This window comes from Podarcis filfolensis (genome assembly GCF_964270895.1).
Source record: "Podarcis filfolensis genome assembly, chromosome: 1".
In the NCBI taxonomy this organism is placed as follows: Eukaryota; Metazoa; Chordata; class Lepidosauria; order Squamata; family Lacertidae; genus Podarcis; species Podarcis filfolensis.
The window spans coordinates 86,201,384-86,223,800 of record NC_139604.1 but is presented as its reverse complement, the minus strand read 5'-3'; the positions used below and the strand labels follow the sequence as shown (position 1 = coordinate 86,223,800).

The 22,417-nt window shown below is 45.8% G+C and overlaps 1 protein-coding gene across 2 annotated transcripts in view; it reads left to right on the top strand.

The window, feature by feature from the left end:
* Nucleotides 1-7,042: 7,042 nt before the first annotated feature.
* The window catches only part of CHRM4 (cholinergic receptor muscarinic 4), a 48,882-nt gene continuing 33,507 nt past the window's right edge, over nt 7,043-22,417 (top strand). For both annotated transcript variants that reach the window (XR_014545050.1, XM_083602509.1), the window contains exon 1: nt 7,043-7,641. Coding sequence is in view for 1 of the 2 variants with exons in the window: in XM_083602509.1 (XP_083458635.1) it covers nt 7,527-7,641 (115 nt within the window). In the remaining variant the exon portion in view is untranslated. The remainder of the gene's footprint in view (nt 7,642-22,417) is intronic.

Here is a 22,417-nt window from a genome sequence, read left to right as displayed (position 1 = left end):
GTGGTTATGTGCTTCGCACACTGAAGACTCCAAGCTTAGGTTTAAAAGACCTCAGGTAGTAGGACCGAGGAAGATTCCTCACTGCCCCAGTTATTGGAGAATCAGTGCCAGGGTATATAATACTTTTCTAGAAAGACCAATGTCATACTGGGCACAAGGCAGATTTGCATTCGTTCATTGATGCTGGAGAAGATAAGGGACAGGACACATGGACAGGAGAAGACTTGCTTGTTCATGGATCTGCACTATTTCTCAGAAGCTTATACAGCAGGGGTGGGGAACCATTGGCCCTCCATCTATTGCTGAACTCTCACCTGCCCCAGCAAGCATGACTAATAGCCAGGGATGCTGGGAGTGGTAGTTCAGAAGCATCTGGAGGGCCAAATTTTCCTCATACCTGTTATGCAGTTGGTAAAGTTTTAACATGTTGGGACCAGTTGGTCAGGCTTGAACGAAAACCATGCTTTTTTTTAATCACTTGGTGTAAAATGAGATGGCCTCCCAGTGTCCAGGATGGATGGAAAGAAGGATGTAAGAACTGTGGCATGTGAACAACAGAGGGGTGAACTGTGGGATTGCAGCTGGCAATGCTAGTCCAGCATTTGAAGTGTACTTGAACACAGATGAAGGGTCCCTCCTCAGCAGGAACGCAGTGTTTCCTGCTATGGTTCTTTTCTTCCCAAAGGTTTTTAACCCCAGATGACTCACCAATATAAGCAGCGCTGAGAAACAGCCTAGCAATATGACTCAGCATGGCCTGGTCTTCTTTTTTTGGCAGGCTTGTGAAATGTAACATTCTGGGTAAGCACACGAGTGCCTGCACCACTCATTCATCCCAGCAGATAAATCGACTAGATTTGCCCTGGTGTACATCTCCAGAGTTTTTTGGATTCAAGGAACTGGAGATGGAATTGGAGGCTGAAGAAACTAGACGCAGCAGGGAAAGCCATTTTTGATGTTCCACGTGTCACACAAGTGTGGGGTACGGATATGTTGTTTGTGTCTGATTTTGACATCAAAAGGGGCAGGAAGGGGAGGTGAGCTAAGCCAAGCCTTCCTTCTAGGAAGCTATCAGGGTTGGAACCAGAAGCCGTTAGCTTTGCATGTGACTGTCACGGTGAGCCCAGAAGAGTTCTGGTAGATCAGACCAAAGACCCATCTAGTCCAATATTCTGTTCCTGCACACTGGCCAACCAGGTGCCTACGGGAAACCCCATAAGCAGGGCACAGAGCCCAATAGCCCTCTCTTCTTCGTGTTCCTCAGCAACTAGTATTCAGAGGCATACTGCCCCTGATCCTAAAGACAGGTGTCTGGCCATCATGACTAATAGCCTTTTGAGAGACAGATTTATGGAGGATGAGATCATGGGTAGGCAAACTAAGGCCTGGGGGCCAGATCCGGGCCCAATCGCCTTCTAAATCCGGCCTGCGGATGGTCTGGGAATCAGCATATTTTCACATGAGTAGAATGTGTCCTTTTATTTAAAATGCATCTCTGGGGTATTTGTGGGGCATAGGAATTCATTCATTTCCCTCCCCAAAATATAGTACGGCTCCCTGGCCTTAGGGACAGTGGACCAGCCCCCTACTGAAAAAGTCTGCTGACCCCTGGATGAGATGATCAGAACTGCTGTTCAGAATATCTTCTTGACTGTGAAGTATTCTCAGGTTGTAGAATGGCCCACTCAAGCTGGCTGCTGTTACACCTCAGCTTCCCAGACAGGAAGAGCTGTTAAAAAGAGCCTCTTTTCTGGGGTGGGACCTTATCTGAAAGGCAGGCTCCTTTTGCTCCAACATGGTTCTGTGCAGCCCTTGACCCTGGCTCAAGTCCCAGTGGGAACTGGGCCCTAGGCTCACTTCTGGCAGATGCCCATAGCTCAACCTTATTGCTAGCCCTGCTTACCTCCTTGCCCTTCATCCACTTTACTCCCAAATTAGCTGATATCAGAGCCACACTATGAGAAGAGTCCCTGGACTATGGAGCATGGGGAGGGAAGAGGAGGTTAGCTCCCCTCACCCCTGCCTCGTTTTCAGTGTAAAAATGACCTACAATGCTCTTTTGACACAGGAACGACAAATGCAGTTGCTATTGTTTTTCATCAGATTAGGCCCCTGGTTTACGCCAGTCTTGTCTCTCACTCTCTTTTGCAGAAGAGCTTCCCCACCTCTTCCTAGAGGCTTGCTGGACAATGTAGGGAACTTGCCTGTGGTGAGGAGAACAACAAGCATTTCTGTGCCTTGCCTCCAGTGTCCAAGGAAGATGGATTTGTCCCAGGTAGGTGGAGAGAAGCACAATAGGAGCTGCAGCAAGCAGTTTCTGTGCCTGACCTTTCCCAGAGACTGAATGATGCATCTGGAGTGTCTAACGCTGACAAAGTGACAGGAGTGAAAATGGCCTCTATTACAATATGTTATTATCTTTGCTGTGACTCAGAAATGTCTTCGTCTCTCAGGGCAGGAAACTCCAAGCAAGGGCACATCTGAGACAGCAAGCTCAGCCTCCCCCCTCCCCTTAGCTGATGTCCCTTTAGATTCTGGGTTCTTGAAATAATGACAGTCTCTTAACAAGGGGTTCCACAAAATCTGCTCCATTTCTCAAAGGAGAGGTTCTGGGGCTCAGACTTGCGTGGGAGTCCTGCTGTCTGCTTGGGAGTCCTGTAATGAGGCAAGATGAGGCAGCAGCCTCAGGTGACTTGTCTTGGGTGTCATTAAGGGCAGTAGAGTGAGAAGCAGAGAGTTCAATAGATCTCAGGAAGAAATAATCAACCAGGAAGTTCTCCTGCACAGACCTCATTGCAAAGAGCTGGAGTTACAAACAGACAATGCACCTTCTTTTCCTTTCAATAAACTTTGTGCAGCAGAACATCTTGGTAGAGTAATGTTCCCTACTAATTAGTAGGAGAGAGGGTACCATTTGGATTTTCTGCCACAGGCACCAAATTGTCTTGGAACTGGCTCCACTGGGAATGCCTATAAAATATGTCAGGAAGGGAACTGAATTTTGTCATTCCTTTTATTTCACTAACAAACCACCACATGCAAGTGAGGAATTGACATAAAGGGAGCAAAGAAGCTGTTGAGGTGTGGCAACTCATTTCTGGAAAAGTGGACTTTGCCATATAAAACAGAAGTCTTTTTTTTTTTTAATGGATAGCCTGTTCCCTGAGAAAGTCTGCTGAGCGTTGTCCATGATTCTTATTCATTCCACTCACAATGCAATTTCAACTTCGCTAGTTTTATGGTGATAGAGAGACTGGGTTCCACAAGAGAGAGGGAAAGTAACCAGCCCAGTTTGGATGAGGAGTATTAATCTGGCTTCCAGACACTTGACTCCCAAATCAAATTAGCTAGACCTGGTGGAGCGAAAAGAGACCATTGATCTTCCTCCTGTGAGGGATCTGGAAAGGCAATGCCCCTTCAGAGTCTTATGGTTCAATGGACTATATTGGATAAGATGAACTGGTACCTATAACTCTTATTGTGGTTGCCCTACAAATTGGAGGAGCAGGTTGCTAGGTCTGAAATGGCAGGGAGATCATTTATTTAACTTAATATAGGTTATTCTTCTGTTTTATTTGAGGTACATCTGGTGTACATCTCAGAAGACTCCTCTTCAAGAGCTGAGTAATGTATATGCTTCCACTTCATTCACACTTCAAGGGGTGCTTTTATTATAAACCAAGCAATGAATCAAAGCAATGTCTCTTTCAGCTCCCCACATTGCAAGTTTCTCTGTTGTGTAGGTGTGGACCCTCTGTCCATGGTACTGAATTGTGAGTGGCTGTTCTATGGAGAGATCTGCAGCATACTGAATTCCAGAGTCAGATTTCCCCAGTAATGCCTATCCACAAGTGTTCTGTTTAAGATGACCACTAAACAGTTTGAGTTAAGAATACTTTTGTGTGTGCATTAACCTACAATGACATTTGAGGCGGGGAGAGGGGGAGAAAGGTGCAGAGAGAGAGAGAGAGAGGGAGAGAGAGAGAGAGAGAGAGAGAGAGAGAGAGAGAGAGAGAGGAAAAAATTCCCCCATCAATATTTTAAATGAATGTCAGGTGAAATTGCAGGGTTTCAGATCAATGTGTCATCTGCTGAAATGTGAACAGCTGCTGCCTTTGTGGATGTATTTCCCTGTTTTTTTATTATAGCATCACTGATCTCTCATCTGCCTGATCTGTTGTGCTGACAGGAGTATTTGAGGAATCCGAGTAGGAAAGCAGAATGAGAGACAGAGAAAGAAGTTATAAAAACAACTTGATGCTCTGCCTCTGGAGTGAAATTTTATCCCCAGAGCTGGAGGATTTATAGCAGGTTCTGCTGCAGTGATGGAGCCCTGCTGTTCTTACCAAGTGGCTCCTTAGAAGAGATTCTCTTATAACTGAGGGATTTAAGGTAGATCCTATTGCATCTCAGGGGAATGAACGAAAGTGTCCTTACTTAATAGGATTGCATGCTTTGCAAGTTTTCCATTCCAGTAATGCAGGGCAGGGTTCAGACCTACAGAGGGGAGCTTTATGGAGGAAGGCCATTGTAACTCAATAATAATAATAATAATAACAACAAAAAACTTTTATTTATATCCCGCTCTGCCTGGCCAAAGTTAGGCTCAGGGCAGCTAACATCAAATATAAAACATTGGATAAAATCAAACAATAATTAAATTACCTCCTAAAAACAGGTCAGAATCAAATTAAAGTCTAATTAGATGGCTTCCTGCAGGGTTAGGTTTGGGAACAGTAAGTGCTCATCGGCCCATATGCAACAGCAAACTTCTGACTACAAATAGCTGGGTAGATTTAAAGTGGTTTAGACCACATTCCTCCCATAGTTAATCACAAAAATCTCTTTCACGATAAGTGGACATAAATGTGCCTCTTTATGGCTAGATCTTGCCTTCAACTTACTGACTACATGTGTGCTTTCTTGGGCCCTGAGCTCATCACCAGAGGCATTCCCTTTGGCAGAAACTTGGAGAGCCTTTTCAGTGATGGCTCCTCACTTGTGGAATACTCTCCCGGATGAGATTTGCCTGGCTCCTATATTAACATATTTTCAATGCCAAGCAGAGACTTTCCTCTTCTTCCTGGCATTTGATTATCAATATTTTTTGCTTTCTTTTTCTACTTGGTTAACCTATTGGTGATCAGGCTTATGCTGTTTATGGGGAGGGGCAGTTTTAGTTTGCTGTCTTTTTTTTTTTTACATTTGTGTTATAAGTTGTTTTTGAGACTCTCTTGTCATGAGCAAATGTAAACAAAACAAAACATACAAAGATTCAAACATATATTCAAAGTGCTTGTCAATCACATTGCTTTCATTCAGGAGGTATGTATCATATATCTCATTAAGTACAAAGGCTAAGGGGTTACTACTTCTAAGAACAAAACCTGAATAATCAGGGAAGGGGGCTGAGATAACCTGAACATACAACCCCCCCCCCAAAAAAATATTGTAGGTGGTCTAGGGCTTCTACAATGATAAATTGCTAAACACTGCACAGTTTCTATGCTGGTTCATATTCCCAGTATTTTTCATCTTCAACACAACTGTGCTGTGCTAGAATTGGCTCTGAGTCTTTACTCATTACCCAGCCTTCCCTAAATAGTTCTAATAGTGAACCATAGAGGTCTTGGTTGGCACCATTAGAAAAGCCTTTCCGGACTGCTGTGGGCAGGGGGGGGGCAGCGAAGCCAGTTCATTCACCTACACTGGTACTCCCTATCCATTGATATTAAGCAGGTGCCTTCACTGCATTGTTTTCAGCAGTTGCCAAAAACTTCTTTGTTTAGGTAGGTCTACTCAAACTTGTAATTTTATTTCATTTTTTGTGTGTGCATGTGCATGTGTTTATACTTTATATTTGACTTTCTCCAGTAATGTTTTCTTCTGGGTTGTTTATTTGATGTTTTAATGTGTTGCAAACTGCTTTGAGGTTTTTTCCCCTTAAAAACATAAAGTGGTCCAGAAATGAAATGTGTTTTTGTGTGTGTGCATATGAAGGGTTACACTTGGTCCCTGAGATCCCCAGCCCATGTTTTACTGGATTGACTGCTTCGATGGCAAGCTTTCCACACCAACAGTGGTCTTCCTTGGACAGAGCTGGCCACTGTTATATGTAGCACTTCAGAGGCCATCTCTTATCTCAGTAACCTCTGCACCTGAGACAGGTCCGCATTATCTCCATATTATAGGTTGCATAAAGGCCTGAGGCTAATACACAGCAGTATCCCTCACTCGCCATGTACGCTATGACAGAGGGACTCCCAGTCTCTGGGCTGCTACCCTAGGAAGGTCTCTTGCTACGAGTGGGTCCACAGAGTCAGTTGGGTCATATTAGATGCCTGCCTAGTAGTAGTATTAGACGCCAGGCTAATGGATCCCTTTGTTTTATAGATGGCAGCGTGTATTACTTCACTTCCTTAAAAATGCAATAAACGAACCTTGCTGCGTCTGGGGCCTTTTTCTGCAGAATGGGACCTTGAACCTCTGCCCCCAAGTCCTACAGTGAGGGCTCTCTTGACGCCAACAGCCTCAAAACCCAGCCAAGGGGAGATGAGGAAACCTTGAGAGCGACGTTAGCAAGCCTCTCCTCGCTGCTCAGCTGCGTGGTTGGGCTCGTTTGCGCGACCCGCTCCGCGAGGAGCTGTCCAGTGCTGAATCGCCTGTCGGGCGCTTTAGCCTTTCTGGTCCTGAAAGCACCCGGACGTGGAACTGGCAGGGCGCTTTCTTCCAAAATAACAACGAGCCTCCCTAAGGCTTCCAGAACAGACACGCTTCGCTCCACCGGAGTTGGCAAATTGCTCTGCGCTCAGGGGAGCCGACGGAGCCACCCCGGCCCTCTGTTTAATCAGGGCTTAACCGGCTTTCTCAATTTCCTCTCCAGCTCACGGACGTGAAAGCTTCCCTCCCAACAGCCTTAGAGCACGCCTTTGTCCCCAAGCAGAGCCACCCATCTCCGTTTAAACAGACGTGAACCAGCCTCCTTTCCAGGTCGCGCTCATTCAAGCTTTCCCTACCGCCAGGGCGGAGCGCGGGGAGGCTTCTCCAGGTCGCCTCGCTCCGGTGGCTGGCTGGGGAGACCCCTCTGACCCGAGGAGATAGTGGAGATAGCGTGCCGAGTGAGTGGCGAGACGGATGACCTCGTGGGTGTCTCCCCTGGTCTCTCCACTCCCCGACCTGGTTTTCCAGCGGCGGCCCCAGTTCCCAGGCTGAAGGGGAACAATAAAGAGGAGGAAAAGTAGCGCTCGCAGCGCCCTAATGATTGGATGAGGCGCCATTACATCATTTCCCCCCCTTTCCTGGGCTGCCTCGCTGATTTTCTTGCATTGGGGAGAAAAGTGCGCGCGCGCTAGTTAGTAGGAGCGGGAAGCACATCTGGGGAAGAGGGAGGACTGGGTGCCCGCACCACACACACACACACACGCCCTCCCCCAGAGCGGTGGCCAGTGGCTTGCCCGAACTCCTTCCCAGCCCCAGGTGGTCAGAGAGGAGTTTGGAGAGCGGGAAGATGCTCCGGAGAACGTCCCATGAAGCGGATCCTGGAGGGCGAGGGCTCCTCCGTCTCCTCTGATCCGCGCCTGCCGCCCAAGTGCGGGGAAATGGGCTTTGAGAACGCCACGGACAAGCGGTGGGGCATGGCTGGTAAGTTTCACTCGCGGAGAGCGGGCTCTTGCCTTGGGATCGGGGCCGCTGGGAATGCCTTTACCCCTTTAGCGTGCGAAAGGGCTCCAGTAGGTCACCCTCCGAGCTGGCTTTTGTGTGATCTCGATCCCCGCACCCAAACCCGGGGGAGCAAACGAGTTAACCGGATTGAGAGACGGGCATCCGTTTGGGTCGAGCATCCGTTTCCCTGCTGCCTTCTCTGTCCGGTAGGAACCACTGGGGCGCCACGGGGTCCTCCAGCGACCTCTGCTCCGGAGCAAGGACACTTAAGGCACACTGAGAAGGGGCAAGGTTGGCACGTGGGATCTAAGGAGAAGCGAAAACCAAAGAAACACAACCCACCCCCCAGCCTCTGGGAAGGGGGGGTGACATCCAGGAGACGAACATCTGTGGGGAGGGGGAGCACGCGGTTGTGTTCCCTCAAACTTTGCGTTGAGGGACGATCTGGAGCAAATGGAATCACCTTTCTTCATTGCTCCCCCACAAACTTTCCCGAGGTCCATTTGTCTGCAACGTCTATTGCGCGGCTTCTTCTGCTTCATTATTTCTCTAAGCGTGGTGATTGTAATAACACCCACGAGAAAACCTGGTGCAGGTTGGATGGATTTACCCCTCTCAAATTGGGAATTGTAGAAAGAGTATCTGGGATTCCTACCAGCTGCCCCCAACTCTTGCCTTTGCTCTGGACCAAACGTCCCGCAGCACCGTGATACGTCTGACAGTGGGGTTCACTCACAGCAGTGAATGTAAGGCAGTAGGATGGAGGGATGGACACCAAGGGCTGAGTTCGAACCAGGACCTACCACATGTTTTCAAGCAATGAGTGAGCGGGCGAGAGTTTCTGTGCGAGTGCAGAGTTCATTTAGTTCACTGCTAGAAAGACACCTCCTTCCCCACCCCCAAATATCTGGAGCGATGGGGTGCAGGTTCAAGGTGAGAGGTCTGAGCCGCTCGGCTGGCTTGAACCAGCTGATAAATATGAATGATAAAGAACAGTCCTTTCCCCAACGGGGACGAGGGGCAGTTATACTGCCCTTGTTCCACCCACTGCCCTCCTGCCTTCACAGTCCTGCGTTCTCCCAATCTGAACCGAGAGAGAAAAAGCTCTGAGGCAGAGCCCCACGTTCGGGGAGTTGTGGCATCGAATTGCCCTTGTGGCAAAGCCACCTGGCTATGGAAGTTGCGGGAGGATTAACCTGACTTCAGATCCAGCTCCTTTGATTCTGCTGGCTGCAGCATTCCAGGAGCAGGATTCAGGATTATGTAAATGTGGATCGTCCCTCTTGGCTAAACGCGTGCTAATTAGGGGATGAAGAGTTGCAGGGCTTTGTCCCTTTCTCCTTGGTCCTTCAGTGGGCTGGAACTGTGGGGATGCGGGGGTGGGGGGCCTTTGGTCCCTGCCCCACGCACCAATAAAAATGGAACTGATAAGAGGGACGGCTGTGGGTGAGATATGACCGTGGTGGAGTTGGTTGTAGCTCACTTAATGCAGGCGCTCCAGTTGCTCTGTAACCAAGGCTAGATGGTGGCGAAGTGTAGGTTCTGTCCCATGTTACCAACGGTGACTGTGACTTGATTATTGCTTGCACATTTGCCATCCGTTTACTCGGCACTTTATCCAAACTAGGACCCTGCCCCATGGTAGAGCATGAGCCTCTTAATCTCAGGGTCATGGGTTTGAGCCCCGCATTGGGCTAAAGATTCCTGCATTGCAGGGGGTTGGAATAGATGACCCTCGTGGTTTCTTCCAACTCTACAGTTCTGTACTCGAACTTTCAACAGTACAGGGGCAACATAAGGGAGAGAGGGAGAAATAAGGTTCATGGTGAGAGGCGAGGCATGGTAGGGGAAGGGTTGGTAAAGGGTGAATGTTAGCAAAGTTGTTTTAGATGAAGGACACATACAAGGATGTGATGTGGCATACTCTGTCCTGTTGGGAGTGACCACTGTTCTGGTGACAAGTGTGTGAGAATGTCAATATATGTGCCTGTGAATGATACATTTTGATAGGACAGTAACTGCGGGGTGGAATCAGGATAAACTCTGAGTCCAGTTTAGGCAGAGTGATCGCTAGGATCTCTGGATGAATTTGCAAGAGTGATGGGGGGGGGGTTAGTGGTGGAAATGAATCCCCACTAATAGGATACCAACAGGACAGCTTTGCTAGCACCCTGCATTTCAAAAACAAACAAAAGTTGACCTCTGGAACTCAACAGATTGACTCATAAATTGTGAAATTTACAGCACAATTCTATACATCTATTCTTTACTTAGTAAAGTTCAATGCAAGTTGCTGTAGCCTGAAAGACATGCAATATGGACTACTTCCCCTTGCCTTTGCTCCCAAATGACTTGGAGGCACGCTTCTTTTCAAGAATTTCATCAATCCCAGCAGTAATTCCCCTTCTTTGAACTGCATCCATTTATTTTAATGTAGCTTTTGATCCCACCCATCCATGTGGCATTGCCCAGAAGCCCTTTCTTTTCATTTTGCTCTATACATTGCAGGGTATAAAATGACTCAGAGGATAGTGCTGGATAAACAAACAAGACAGAAGTATAACATGATGTTCTAGCTATCACTGTGCTCTCATTGCTGCGCTCCTGTTTAAACAGCGGCTTAATTTGGTGTAATGCTTACATTGTTCATTTTGAGGGCAGACCCATTATGCAAAGGTTGAATTTAGTGACATGAGAGCAAGCACCTCTTGGTATCCGGGCATCAAAGCAGGCACCTGCCTTTCTGTCCTCTTTGCCAAAGAGAGGTCTTTTCCCAGCAGCAAACTGCCTGCATCTCAGTGGTTAATTTCCAAATGAATACCTGCCTCCGAAAGTCTGTAAGTAAATGATGTGGGCCATGATGTACAAAGTGAATGGGTTGGTGAAAGTGAATCAGGTCCCATGTTGCAATCTGATTGAGTTAGATAAGTCACAACTATTCAGATAAAATAATGCAAAAACACCTGGCGTCTCCCTCTCCTATTTGCGCTGGGGAAAATTGAAAACACATTTTTCTTATTAACGAAATGCCATATGCATGCAAAAATAAGTGTCCGTGTGATACTCATCTAGAAGATATTTAGGTACGGTTGGGCTAATTAAAGATAAATGGAACCTTGACTTACCAGAAATAACCCAGATTTGATGATGTTTCAAATAGCATGGTGTTTTTTTAAAAAATAGGGGGGAAAAACAATGGTTGTTACATGTTGAAGTCAAGATGGTTCAACTTTTTCAGTGCATATGCTGAACTGGTATTTCCTGAACTCTGGATTTGCATATGGTTCAAGGCATCTGAAAATATACATTGAACCAGAATGTGGGGGTTGGGGGTTGGAGAGGCAACTTTAATGTACTGGACCATTCTGAAGCTTGGTTTAACCATTGCAAATCTGATGAAAAAGTCAACTCCAGCATGTTACAAGTGCTACAGCCAAATGACGGTCTGCCCTTCAAATGCTGGAAAGGCAGCAGGGATGAGGAACCTATTGCTTTCCAGATGTTGTTGGACTGCAACTCATATCACCCCATGCTGGCCGGGGCCAATGGGAGTTGGAGTCCAACAACACCTGGAAAGCAATAGGTTCCCTGCCCCTGATTTGCAGCCTCCTGACCAGTCACAGTTCATACAGAGCATATTGCTTTCATACATGCATATACTGCTTGATTGCAAGAAAAATACTCAAAGCCGTTTATCTGCACCAGATACTTATTTTGGTTTTATACTGTTGTGGCTTCTCATAAACAATCCTGGGAAGTGTGATTAGGAGAAGTTGTGGTGAAGTTTCCATTACCTATTTCTAGCCCCCTGCACAGAAAGGCGGATCCCAAAGTTCTTTGGGGAAAACACTGCTAAGCCAATAAAAACCTGGCGTGTGTGCCTGTAACTTACAACATTTACACAGCTCGTGCTGATTGCGAGAACAAAGAGGAGGCTCCTATGTCAGGGAAAACGGCCACTAGGAGTTCTAGCTTTGCAGGAGTAGGGATGGTCCGTCTCGGGGCAGGTGGGGAATTCGTCCTCCAGCTTATTGAAACGCACCCGTTGTCAAAGGAAGACCTATTGACAAAGAAAGGGATGCCAGTCCCATTTTGGGAATATCATGTCTGTTTCCGTAAGAGGCTCCAAATATGCTGTCTAATTGGTAGCTTCTTATAAGGTAGTTAGTTAGGTAATTAGTGTGGAAGTCAGTAGGGCATAAAACTCATGCCAGCAGTGGAAAAGGGTGGCTACGTGCAGGTAAGGATGGGAGGACGGACACTCTTGAAGTTAAGCATATGCCTTCTAATACATGGATCAAGCCAGAAAGGCACAGCCTCGGAATGCCCTGCTGTAAGATTTTGGTGGCATTTAGAAGCACGGCTCTTGAACAGAAACATATGTCACGTGGAGGAGTTAATATTGCCATGAAAAGTGCTCCCGGCATTGGCTTTCTTTGTCTGACTTACAGTTCACAAAGTCTATACAAACTGACAGAAGATCCAGACAGTCACAATATGATATTGAGAGAATATAACATTTAAGGGGTTTGATGCATGGGTGCCGTAGAGGCTGGCTCTGTGAAAACGAGGGCTAATGCAATACACTTAATAGGTTTCCTTGGTTTAGATGTATACTGACCTCAATGGGTGACCGTGGTTTCCTTTAACTACAATTCCTTTTTAATCTAAATTTAGAAATGACGTATCGTTGGCGTGGTTCAGTAGAAAAGGGCAATGTTTTCATGCTAAAACATGCCACCTGCTGCAGTCTATTAATCTGTTCAATTAAGTTATCTGAGGGTCTTGAGACTTCCAATTTAATTGACAGGAATGGGATGGGCTAGTTCTTGCTTGCAGTTTGTTCCCTTGCAATGCAGGGTCAAAAGCAACACATCATTAATATAAGGCATTTGAATTATCTGCAGAGTGTGCGCGTGGAGGGGAGGAATAAGGCATAAGTCAAACTTTGCATGAACATAGAAGCTGTTCACACAAATGACAGTTTATGGATCAAGCCGCTTCTGCATGTAAGAACAGGGGAGGGTTTTCATGTGTTACTGAAAAAAAGTCTTCCGTTCAATTTCAGCCTAAAGAAAGCAGGTTGGTGGTGAAAACTTCTGCACCCTCTTTCATGAATTTTATTTTTTTACAAAAGCAGTGCTGTTATGGATAACTAACTGGGGCCTTGTTGGTGGGCTTTTGGCTGCCTAGGATTGCTGTGTGTCTCAGCTGCAGATTGAGCTTTCCTAGCTTGTTGTCCATAAGCAACTTTGGAACTTTCAATACAAACTAGAAAGTCCATTGTTCCGAGGCTCCGTTCAGCCACAAACACACTTCAGCAAGGTCATTTCCTTTGCCTTGGTACTGTCCCTTCTCCATGGCTTCCCACTGCCCACTTGTCCTGCTAGCTAGGGATGATGGGATTTGTAGTCCCAAAACGGCTGGAGACCCATGTTTCCAAAACCCTGGCCTAGCTAATAAAGCTTACTGGACATGGGAAACACTTAGAGAGGGATTCCACATAGCACAATGGCAATAATTCTGCCAGATGAAACAATTCCATCCACTTTTCACCTTTGTGCTGCTCTGGGGGCAGCCAATGGCAGGGGTGCACAGAGGGAAGAGGTGAGCGAAGGTCCCCTTGTGTGGTGAAGGTTTTTGTGTGGGCTTCCACCAGCGGGACTTGCTAGCTGATTCAGAACCTTAGTATTTATGAGAAATGTCTTACTTGCCTAATATTACTGTCTAAGGCAATTGTTGTTAATATATTGTCCACATTTCACCCTAATACCCCAGGGTGGCTTACAGCCTTAAAGCACAATATCAATAACAACTCAAAACAACATGCAATCCTGAAAGCAAAGATGTGTCCTTAAAACAATCACCCGAGTGTCAAAAGTCAGGATATAATGAACATGCCAGACATGCCTCTTTGGGGAGGGAGTTATCTAGGGCCCAAGGTACGTATACATATGGAAGTCTGTATGTAATTGCCCTAAATTGATCAAGACAATATTGGCTGAGACACAACCAGGGAACCAAAATTGATGGCAGGGATGAGATCTGGTATTAGCACACCTGCTTAATGACTTTGAAGACTGCCAAAATCCGGCAAATAGCAACCCAACAGTGTGTCCCATTAAGCAGTATGAAAAAGGAATGTTTATGTGCAAAACTCATGCTGCAGGCATTTAGAAGTAAGGAAATGCCCCGAATAGGTTCATACTTTTTTCTCTAGCTGTTCTCTATATCAGATAAAGCGATTTGTCATTTTGAGATATAATCACAAGTATGTGAATAAAATACCATATGTTGTGTGTTGGCAAATAGGTGTTTAGGGCTGAAGAGCAATGTTGGTTGTTTGGCAACCATGTCGCAACGCTGTAGGATGATGGTGCACCCCCTTCCCAAGCCCCCCGAGGAAGCTGCTTGGCCGCAGGTGGCTGATTCAGATCTACAGCAGGAAAAGCAGCTGGATGTTGCCTGTCAGTGCAGTGCAAAGCACTTCTTCCCTCCAGATGTTTGTGGAGAAGGGGCACCGCTGGATCGCAGCTGGAGATCGTGATTCTTTTACATCTCACCCCAAAGGGATTTTCACTACCATGCAGCCAACTGCTTCTGTACCCCCAATACATTAATACTTCACATTTATCTGTGTCAATTTGATTGCAACAGACAGACATGGTAAAGAAAGTTGTTTCTTGAAAAGTGAGGCTGTAGCTACATTAGCAGCGCAAAGCATTCTCTGTAGTCACACCATGGGTGCAGCCAGGATTTCTGTTGTGGGGGACAGGCCTTTGGGGGGGGCAGAACCACAGTTAGCTATGTATTTTTATTTATTTTAATTGATTGGGGGGCAGCTGCCCCTCCCTGCCCCCCCCCGGCTACGCCCATGAGTCACACATCTACCTTTTTCTTTAGAATTGTTCCCTGGGCTGTCCAGGAGACTTTGCAAATTCATTTTCACCTTACAGAAAGTGGGTTGGTAGTGAAAATGTCTATGCCATGACTGTTCCCACTTTTATTGGTTTTATTTTTATTTTTTACAAAAACAGCATCAGTTGGGATTTTTGTGGCTTTCAGATTCTCAAGGTCTAATTGCTACCCTACATTTGTTATCAGGCCTGTTCATTTGTGACCCAGCAAGCCAAATGCTGCCTGACAATCCGCCAGGGATTTGATAAATCTCCTGCTTTTGTCACCAATCTGGGACTTCTAAAACTGGTCAGTGGGTATGTGTTGAGCACTGGGCAGGCTGTAATCGATGGCTGAAGCGCTTATTCAGCTTGGTGGATCATGTCTGCAGGTATATTTATTTACACAAAGGATTTGAAATAATCAGCCCTCACAGCCTCTCTTGCAGGAGTAATGGATAATTGAAAATCATCTGCTTTCTTAAGGGTTTCTTCCAATATACCGTACTTTTTTAAAAAGAAAAAAAACCATCGTTTCAAGAAAGGCTCTGTTCTGCACAGGTCTCATCCTGGTACTACTGAGGGTAATGCCACAGTGCTGCATATCTAATTAGTCGATGCATTAATTCATTGCAAGCCTGGCCATAGCAATTTATCATCCTAGTCCTGTACTGAATGCTCCTGAATGGTAACGATACATTCAGTTAGATGACTCCCTGAACCCTTAATTGACTGGATTTGTTCCTGTCCACTCTGCTTCTCTTGCCATGTCTTTGTGTTTGCTCCTCTGACTGATCCTGTGAGCAGATTCTTGGTTTTTGTTTTTCAAATTACTGTTTGGCTTTTGCCCATGACTTCAAGCCAGGAAATGTGTGGCAAAGCTCCATCCACCTTTTCCCATGATGGGATTAGATACCAAACAGGAGGAACGAAGCTGACACCAATGACAGTGTACAGAGCATGATTAGCAGAGCCATATCTTAGTTAACCTAATCAGCTTCCCCCTATAGAAGATTTGCTTTTCCTGCTGAGATGTGTGAGAGGAACCATTTTAGCAACCAGCAAATGGTTCCATCTTCAGGCAGATATGTTCACAGGAACCATCTGTACACAGCTATCAAGCACAGTCTTTACACTTTCCTTGACTGCTGGTCAATGTGTGATTATTTTTTTTTTAAAGCTATGATTTTTACTTGCCCCCCACTAGTTTAACATGACAACTCTCTAGGAGGGCATATGGACGAGAAGCTTTCCATGGGTGCTGCAGTGCTTTGAGTGTTATGCAAGAAGAAAATCTGAGGGCAATTGTATACATTGCCGGAACATTACCAGAGCATTCCTGGATCCCAGTTCTGTACCCTTGCCAATAATAATTAGAAGTTCCCACATGATCTTATGTGATTTCACTATTAAATGTTGCCTGGATGGCATGGGATCTAGCCATGGGGGAAAGGTGTGTGTCTCTGGGTGCCTAAAGGCAGGGCATACATTTAAATAATAAACAAATAAACCCCTGTCATTCCAGTATGAACCAGTCCTTGCCACAGGCATCTGTAAGAACAGGATGCTTGACTAGATAGGCCACTGGCCTGATCCAGCAGGCTTTTATGTTCTTATTAAGCTAGGCAGTTCAACTTCTCATACTAAGTGGGCTGCAAGAGGACATGGAACCTGCGGGTCATAAACTGCCTTGTTGTGAGGGGCGGGTGGTGGGGGAGGCATGAAGCTCTGGCAAGGTCCTAGAGCCCTCCCACATCCACTCCCAAGCTGGGAAAGCACTAAATAGGCTTTGGGAAGGAGCCGTGGGGACTCGAGGGTCCTGTCAGGGTCATCTAGTCCAACCCCTGCAATATTTTGCTCAATATGGGGCTTGAACCCTCAACCCTGAGATTAAGAGTCTCATGCTCTACCAGTTGAGCCATCCCAGGGATCTTCCAGTGTTAAATGGTAACTCTGGGTGCTAAAACATTTCGAGAGGGCAAATTATTTTGGTTTTCTGAGCCTGGATGAATGCAGCTACTTGCCTGAATTATATAGTGGAAGACCACTGGGGACTTGATCACAACCCTGTAAAAATGGGCTCTTTTCATTCTGCAGCAACACGTCGTCTGTGCAGCAAGCCGATTGTGAAAATATTGCTATTCAGAGTAATCTTCCCCAGCTAGGGCTCTCCAGATATTTTGGACTACAACTCTCATCAGACACCAGGCTGAGGAAAGCTCCACCAAGCTCACTTTAACACCCTTGCTGAAGAACACTTGAAACAAGAAAAAGATAGGATGCAGTTCTTAGAAAGCTGAGTGTGCTCCTTTGTTTTCTTCACCCCTCAGCCAGTTGTCCTCTTGAGGCCCAGTGGATTAAGGCCTTTTTGGTAGACAAGGACTGCTTCCCCCACTTCCCATCCCCTGCAGCGTATCTGTGAAGAGCACAAGCACCCTGTCACCTGCCCTGTAATTACTCCCTTAGAACCTGGGAGGGAGGAGAGCATCTCTCGGGGCAATTGCGTAGTTGTAGGAACAGCTCCGCCTCTGGCAAAGCAGCCAAGCTTCTTGTCTCTCAGATAATGCAGAACAGGGCTGCTGGCAGGGGGGGATCTTGCTACTTACAAAAGGGCACTTCTCCAGTGTTTGGAAAGTGATATACACATTCTCCAGATCTATCTTATTGCATCATGTGCAGATACTCTGCTCGAGTCCTAGCCTGGGCCTGTCAGCTGCATTGCTGCAATCAACATAATCAGGAAGCAATTGTAGCTTTAATATTTTGGCTTAAGAATTGACTCCCACCCCTCCAAAGCATCTCATTAAACAGCCTTGCTTGATTTTCAAATTATAACAAAAATGCTGAAAACTTAGAAAAGGGTTCATGCACAGAAAGCAAAGAAGGAAGCACCATCTCCTTCTGGAATGACACAGGTCTCCGTCCTATGCACATTTGCTCAGCTTTAAGTCCCAGTGGATTCATAGGACCACCTCCTGTACCGCTGATGGTTTCAGCTGATGATTAATTAGCTGAAACTAAAATCTGCTTAAAATTGGGGAATACTCAAACTCAATAGCAAAAACACACATGAAATTACTGGTAAAAAAATATGGGGATCCAGGAAAAAAGTGAACTACAAGAAATTAGTGGTTTGGAAATTAGCAAAAAAAAGGTAAATTATCTGGGTATTTGACTCACGACAAAGAATATCAATCTATTCCAGGACAATTACGTCAAGACCTGGATGGAGATATAAAAAGAATTTGGAGATCTGGAGCAGGCTAAACATCTGCTTTAGGGGAAGAATCTCTGCAATAAAAATAAACGTGCTCCCAAAAATGATCTTTCTATTCCAATCAATTCCAGTGATCAGGGGAGCAATCTGTTTCAAAGATTGACAGAGACACATATCAAGATTTATCTGGCATTGTAAAAAAACCCAGGATTAAGCACAAACTATTAGTTGATGTTAAAGAGAGGGGTTTTTTTCCACTGCCAGATCTGAAACTGTATCATGAGATGGCTTGTCTCTCCTGGATCCAGGAATGGTTGACACTACAAAATACTGACTAGAAGGATTCGATAATAGATATGGTTGGCACGCCTATTTAAGATATGAGAAGGTCAAAGTCCACAAAGGCTTCTTGAACCACGTGGTTAGGAAATCGTTATATATGGTGTGGGCTAAGTATAAGGACTTATTAGAGCCAAAAATGCCATGGTGGCTATCCCCGACAGAAGCATTCTTGGTTAAAAAAATGAGAAGTAATTGGGCAACTTACAAAGATCTATTGGAAGAAAAAGAAAATAGGCTAAAAAAAATTAAAAATTGAAGAAATTTGGAGCCATTTGACTGATTGGTTGCAATATTTCCAACTAAACAAAACATTTCCAAAGGACAAACAGAAACTTTTTCCACAGAACTTTCAAGACTCAAGAAAGACCTAACCACCCCCCCCCAAAAAAAAACACCCCGCTCTCTAAAATGTACAGACTTCTCCTTGACTGGGAGATCAAGGAGGAAGAAGTAAAATCAGTAATGGTACAATGGGCCAGAGACTTTGGTTACAATATTTAAATGGAATCATGGGAAAGGTTATGGAGGGACGACCTGAAATTCACTGCGTGCTATGCTTTGAAAGTGAATTTCATGAAAATGCTCTACAGATGTAAAACTGGCCAAAATGTATAAATGCAGGTCAAGCGTTTGTCGGAAATGCAGGGAGGCAGAAGGCATGATGATCCACATGTGGTGGAACTGCAAAAATATAAGGGATTTTTGGGGAACAATATATAATGAGCTTAAAAAAATGTTTAAATGTTCCTTCCCTAAGAAGCCTGAAGCCTTCCTGCTGGGCATAATGAATAACGAAATTCCAACAAATTTAAGGAGAATTTTTATGTATGCAAATAGCAGCAGCAAGAATTCTAATTGCAAAGGGATGGAAAGGAAATTCTATTCCCTCTAAATTGGATTGGCAGAACAAAATGTTAGAATATGCAGAGCTAGCAAGATTGACAGCAAGATTCCGAGACCATACAGACTAAATATTCAATAGAGAGTGGAACATTTACAGAGAATACCTAAAAGAACATTGTAAAAAGTTAAATTCTTTGGCAGGCCTGGATTGACCTCTGCATGAAATAAGAGAACATTACAAAACTAATACAACTGAATAACTTAGGAGAGATAAAGTTAAGTGCGTAGTCAAAAAAGTAATTTAGGAACCACAATGGGGGATTTGGAATTAGTTATGTGTGAACTTAAATCTTTTTTTGTAATAAGTATTGATTTGTGATCATTTTTGATGACTGTTTTGTATTGTTTGTTTTTAAAACCAATAAAGCATTAAAAAAATATATGGGATGTAGCTTAAACATCAGTTGTTGTGCATTTCTAGAGAGCCAGTGTGCTGTTGTGGTTAAGAGCAGTGGACTCGTAATCTGGTGAACCGGGTTCGCTTCCCTGCTCCTCCACATGCAGCTGCTGGGTGACCTTGGGTTAGTCACACTTCTCTGAAGTCTCTCAGCCTCACACACTTCATAGAGTGTTTGTTGTAGGGAAGGAAGGGAAAGGAGATTGTTAGCCGCTTTGAGATTCCAGGAAGAAAGCTGATGAGCTGGGCTAATGCTAATGATTCACTATCACGGAGGTCACCAACGCAGTGCCTGTGGGCACCAGTGCACCCCCAGAAGATTTCCATGATGCCTGCCAAGCCATTTGCTCCCCGTGTACCAGATTACCAAAACAATTTGGATTTAAATGCTCTGCTTATGCAGTTTCTCTGGCTGCTTGTAGTTCCTTGGTTTGGCACAAGTCCACTTCAACACTGATTGAGTGGCAGCAGGCCTCTAGCTTGGTTGGAGGGCAAAGAGGACCAGTGGTGGTCGAGTTGTGCCTATCTGTGCACGGACTGAGGGGAAGATAGGAAATGTGGAATGAGAGGTCAGCACCAGTCAGTACCAGACAGAAGGGAGCAACATAATCATTTAATTGTAAGAATCTCCCTCTAGAATCCTCAGGCTTCCAGAGATTTACAGCTCTATGGTGTCTCCTTCTGAAAAGCCTTCCAATTCACTCCGTAGTTATAACTTTCTAGAACAGGACGAGGACAGAGATGGGTGCAAGAAGACTTAGTGGGCTATGAGGTTTTACATGGGAGACCCAGCTTTAATTGAATCATAACTCTCACTTGTTAGTGGTTTATTCAGATTTCTATTGGGGGTTTGCATCCGCTTGGTGTGTGAAGTGCAATTCCGTAAAATCTCTAAACTGGATTAGGACCCCCACAAAGCCTTGCATCACTATGTTTACCTGTCTATTTCTATGTTTCCCTAGGTCCATGGGCTTTGCAAGAAGTAAGGATGTCCAAAATGCTGCCTGTGGACAGGGGCGGAGGAAGGGGTGTGTGATGGGGTGGGCCGCCCCGGGTGTCACCACTGAGGGGGGTGACAAAATGCTGGGCAGCACTCACCACGGGGCCTGCAGCACGCCTGAACCACACGTCTCTCTTGGGAGTGATGCGGCGGCTTGGGCACCCTCAGGCTCCACGCTTCCCCAAACGGTCCGCCCACTGCCTCCCCCTCAACTGTTGGGTGACTGAGTGGGAGGAGGCAGGCAGACTCCTTGGAGGCCCTGCAGAGCGTCCGGCCCTGCCCGCCCCCACCCCACGGGTGGCTGGCCCTGTCCATGGGCGCAGGGCACGCGCGCTGCCCCAGGTGCCCGATTGACTTGCTCTGCCGCTGCCTGCGGAGCACTTGACAACCTCTGGATTTTTGTTGTTGTTGTTATTAAAGCGCAGCAGCAGAGGATTGTCTTTAAATGCTGCACTTAAGTTTTTTAAAAATCCTACATTGTTTTACTTTAATAATAAATAAGTAAGCCCACAGCTCCTCAGTACTCCTTAAGCAGTCTTCTAGGCAGCCTCATGTTGTAAGGCCTATAAGAGGCCTATTGGGAAATACAAACAAGCACTGGAGGGGAAAGACCAGTATGAAGCTGCAAGGTATCAAAAAATGTACCTACAACCAAAGATGTCACATGGCTATCTCTTAATTATATTAAGATATGAAAGAGCAAGAGACATTCCCTCAATAAAGGATTATGGAGGAAAGTAAATCCATTTTACTTCCTCCACAAAAAACCTCCAGACCTATTTGTTTGCACTCTGAAGGGAGCTTCTGTGCCTGGAAATTTCATCCTCTTTGGTCAAAGAGGGGAAGCTATAGCTGTTTTAAGATCCCTTATTATAGTGGATGGGGACCACAGAGCTTCATTTTTATAGAACAGTAGAATTGTAGAGTTGGAAGGGACTCCAAGGCTCATCTAATCCAACCCTTTATGCAGAGTGGATCAGAATTCAAATTAAAAGCAGAAAAAGCTTAGAAAAATGTACATATACAATATTAATCTTATTAATAAGATTAATATTGCACCTCCCTGTTATCTATCAGCTAAAATGGGGCATGCTATGTTGTAACCCACCATTGGCCATAGGAAGCTGCCTTCAACTAGGTCAAACATTTGTCCATCTAACTCAGTATTGTTTACATCTGGAGCAGCCAATGCGATGTCCTCAAGGCGCTGTTGGGCTCAGGACCTATTGGCCCCAGCCAGCGTGGCCAGTGGGCAGAAGTGTTGAGAGTTGTTAACAGTGGAGGCTGGTCTATTAGTGCCCCACCAAGCTCTGTCTGCCCTCAACCAGCCTCTGCCTGCCTGCCCCCTAAGTTACAACCAGTCCAGGGGATGCCACTGACTGCCAGCTTCTTCCTTAGTCTCCATGTTGCCATGTAGAATTAAACAGGGAGGAGGTTGGGGACAAAGCCGGAACTAGGGTTCATCCACACTTGTGCTTGTCCTGTACCAAGAAAGCACAGGTCTGAGCAGTTTTCCGCTTGTCCCAAACTTTCTAGGCATGGATCCAAGTGGTTTTGCCTTTGCTCCATCACTTTCCCCCAGAAAACCCACTATTTATCTATAAATTAGAACGAACAGCAATTTGCTGTTTGCTCCAATTCTATGCTAAACCATGGGTTTTCCTGAGAGGAAGTAGCAGGGGAAACGAAGTGTGGATAAACCCTTAGTTGACCTTTCCTATAATTGGCTCTGGCTCCACCCACTTTAGGGACGCGGGTGGCGCTGTGGGTTAAACCACAGAGCCTAGGACTTGCCGATCAGAAGGTCGGCGGTTTGAATCCCCGCGACGGGATGAGCTCCCGTTGCTCGGTCCCTGCTCCTGCCAACCTAGCAGTCAAAGTGCAAGTAGATAACTAGGTACCACTCCGGCGGGAAGGTAAACGGCATTTCCATGTGCTGCTCTGGTTCGCCAGAAGTGGCTTAGTCATGCTGGCCACATGACCCAGAAGCTGTACGCCGG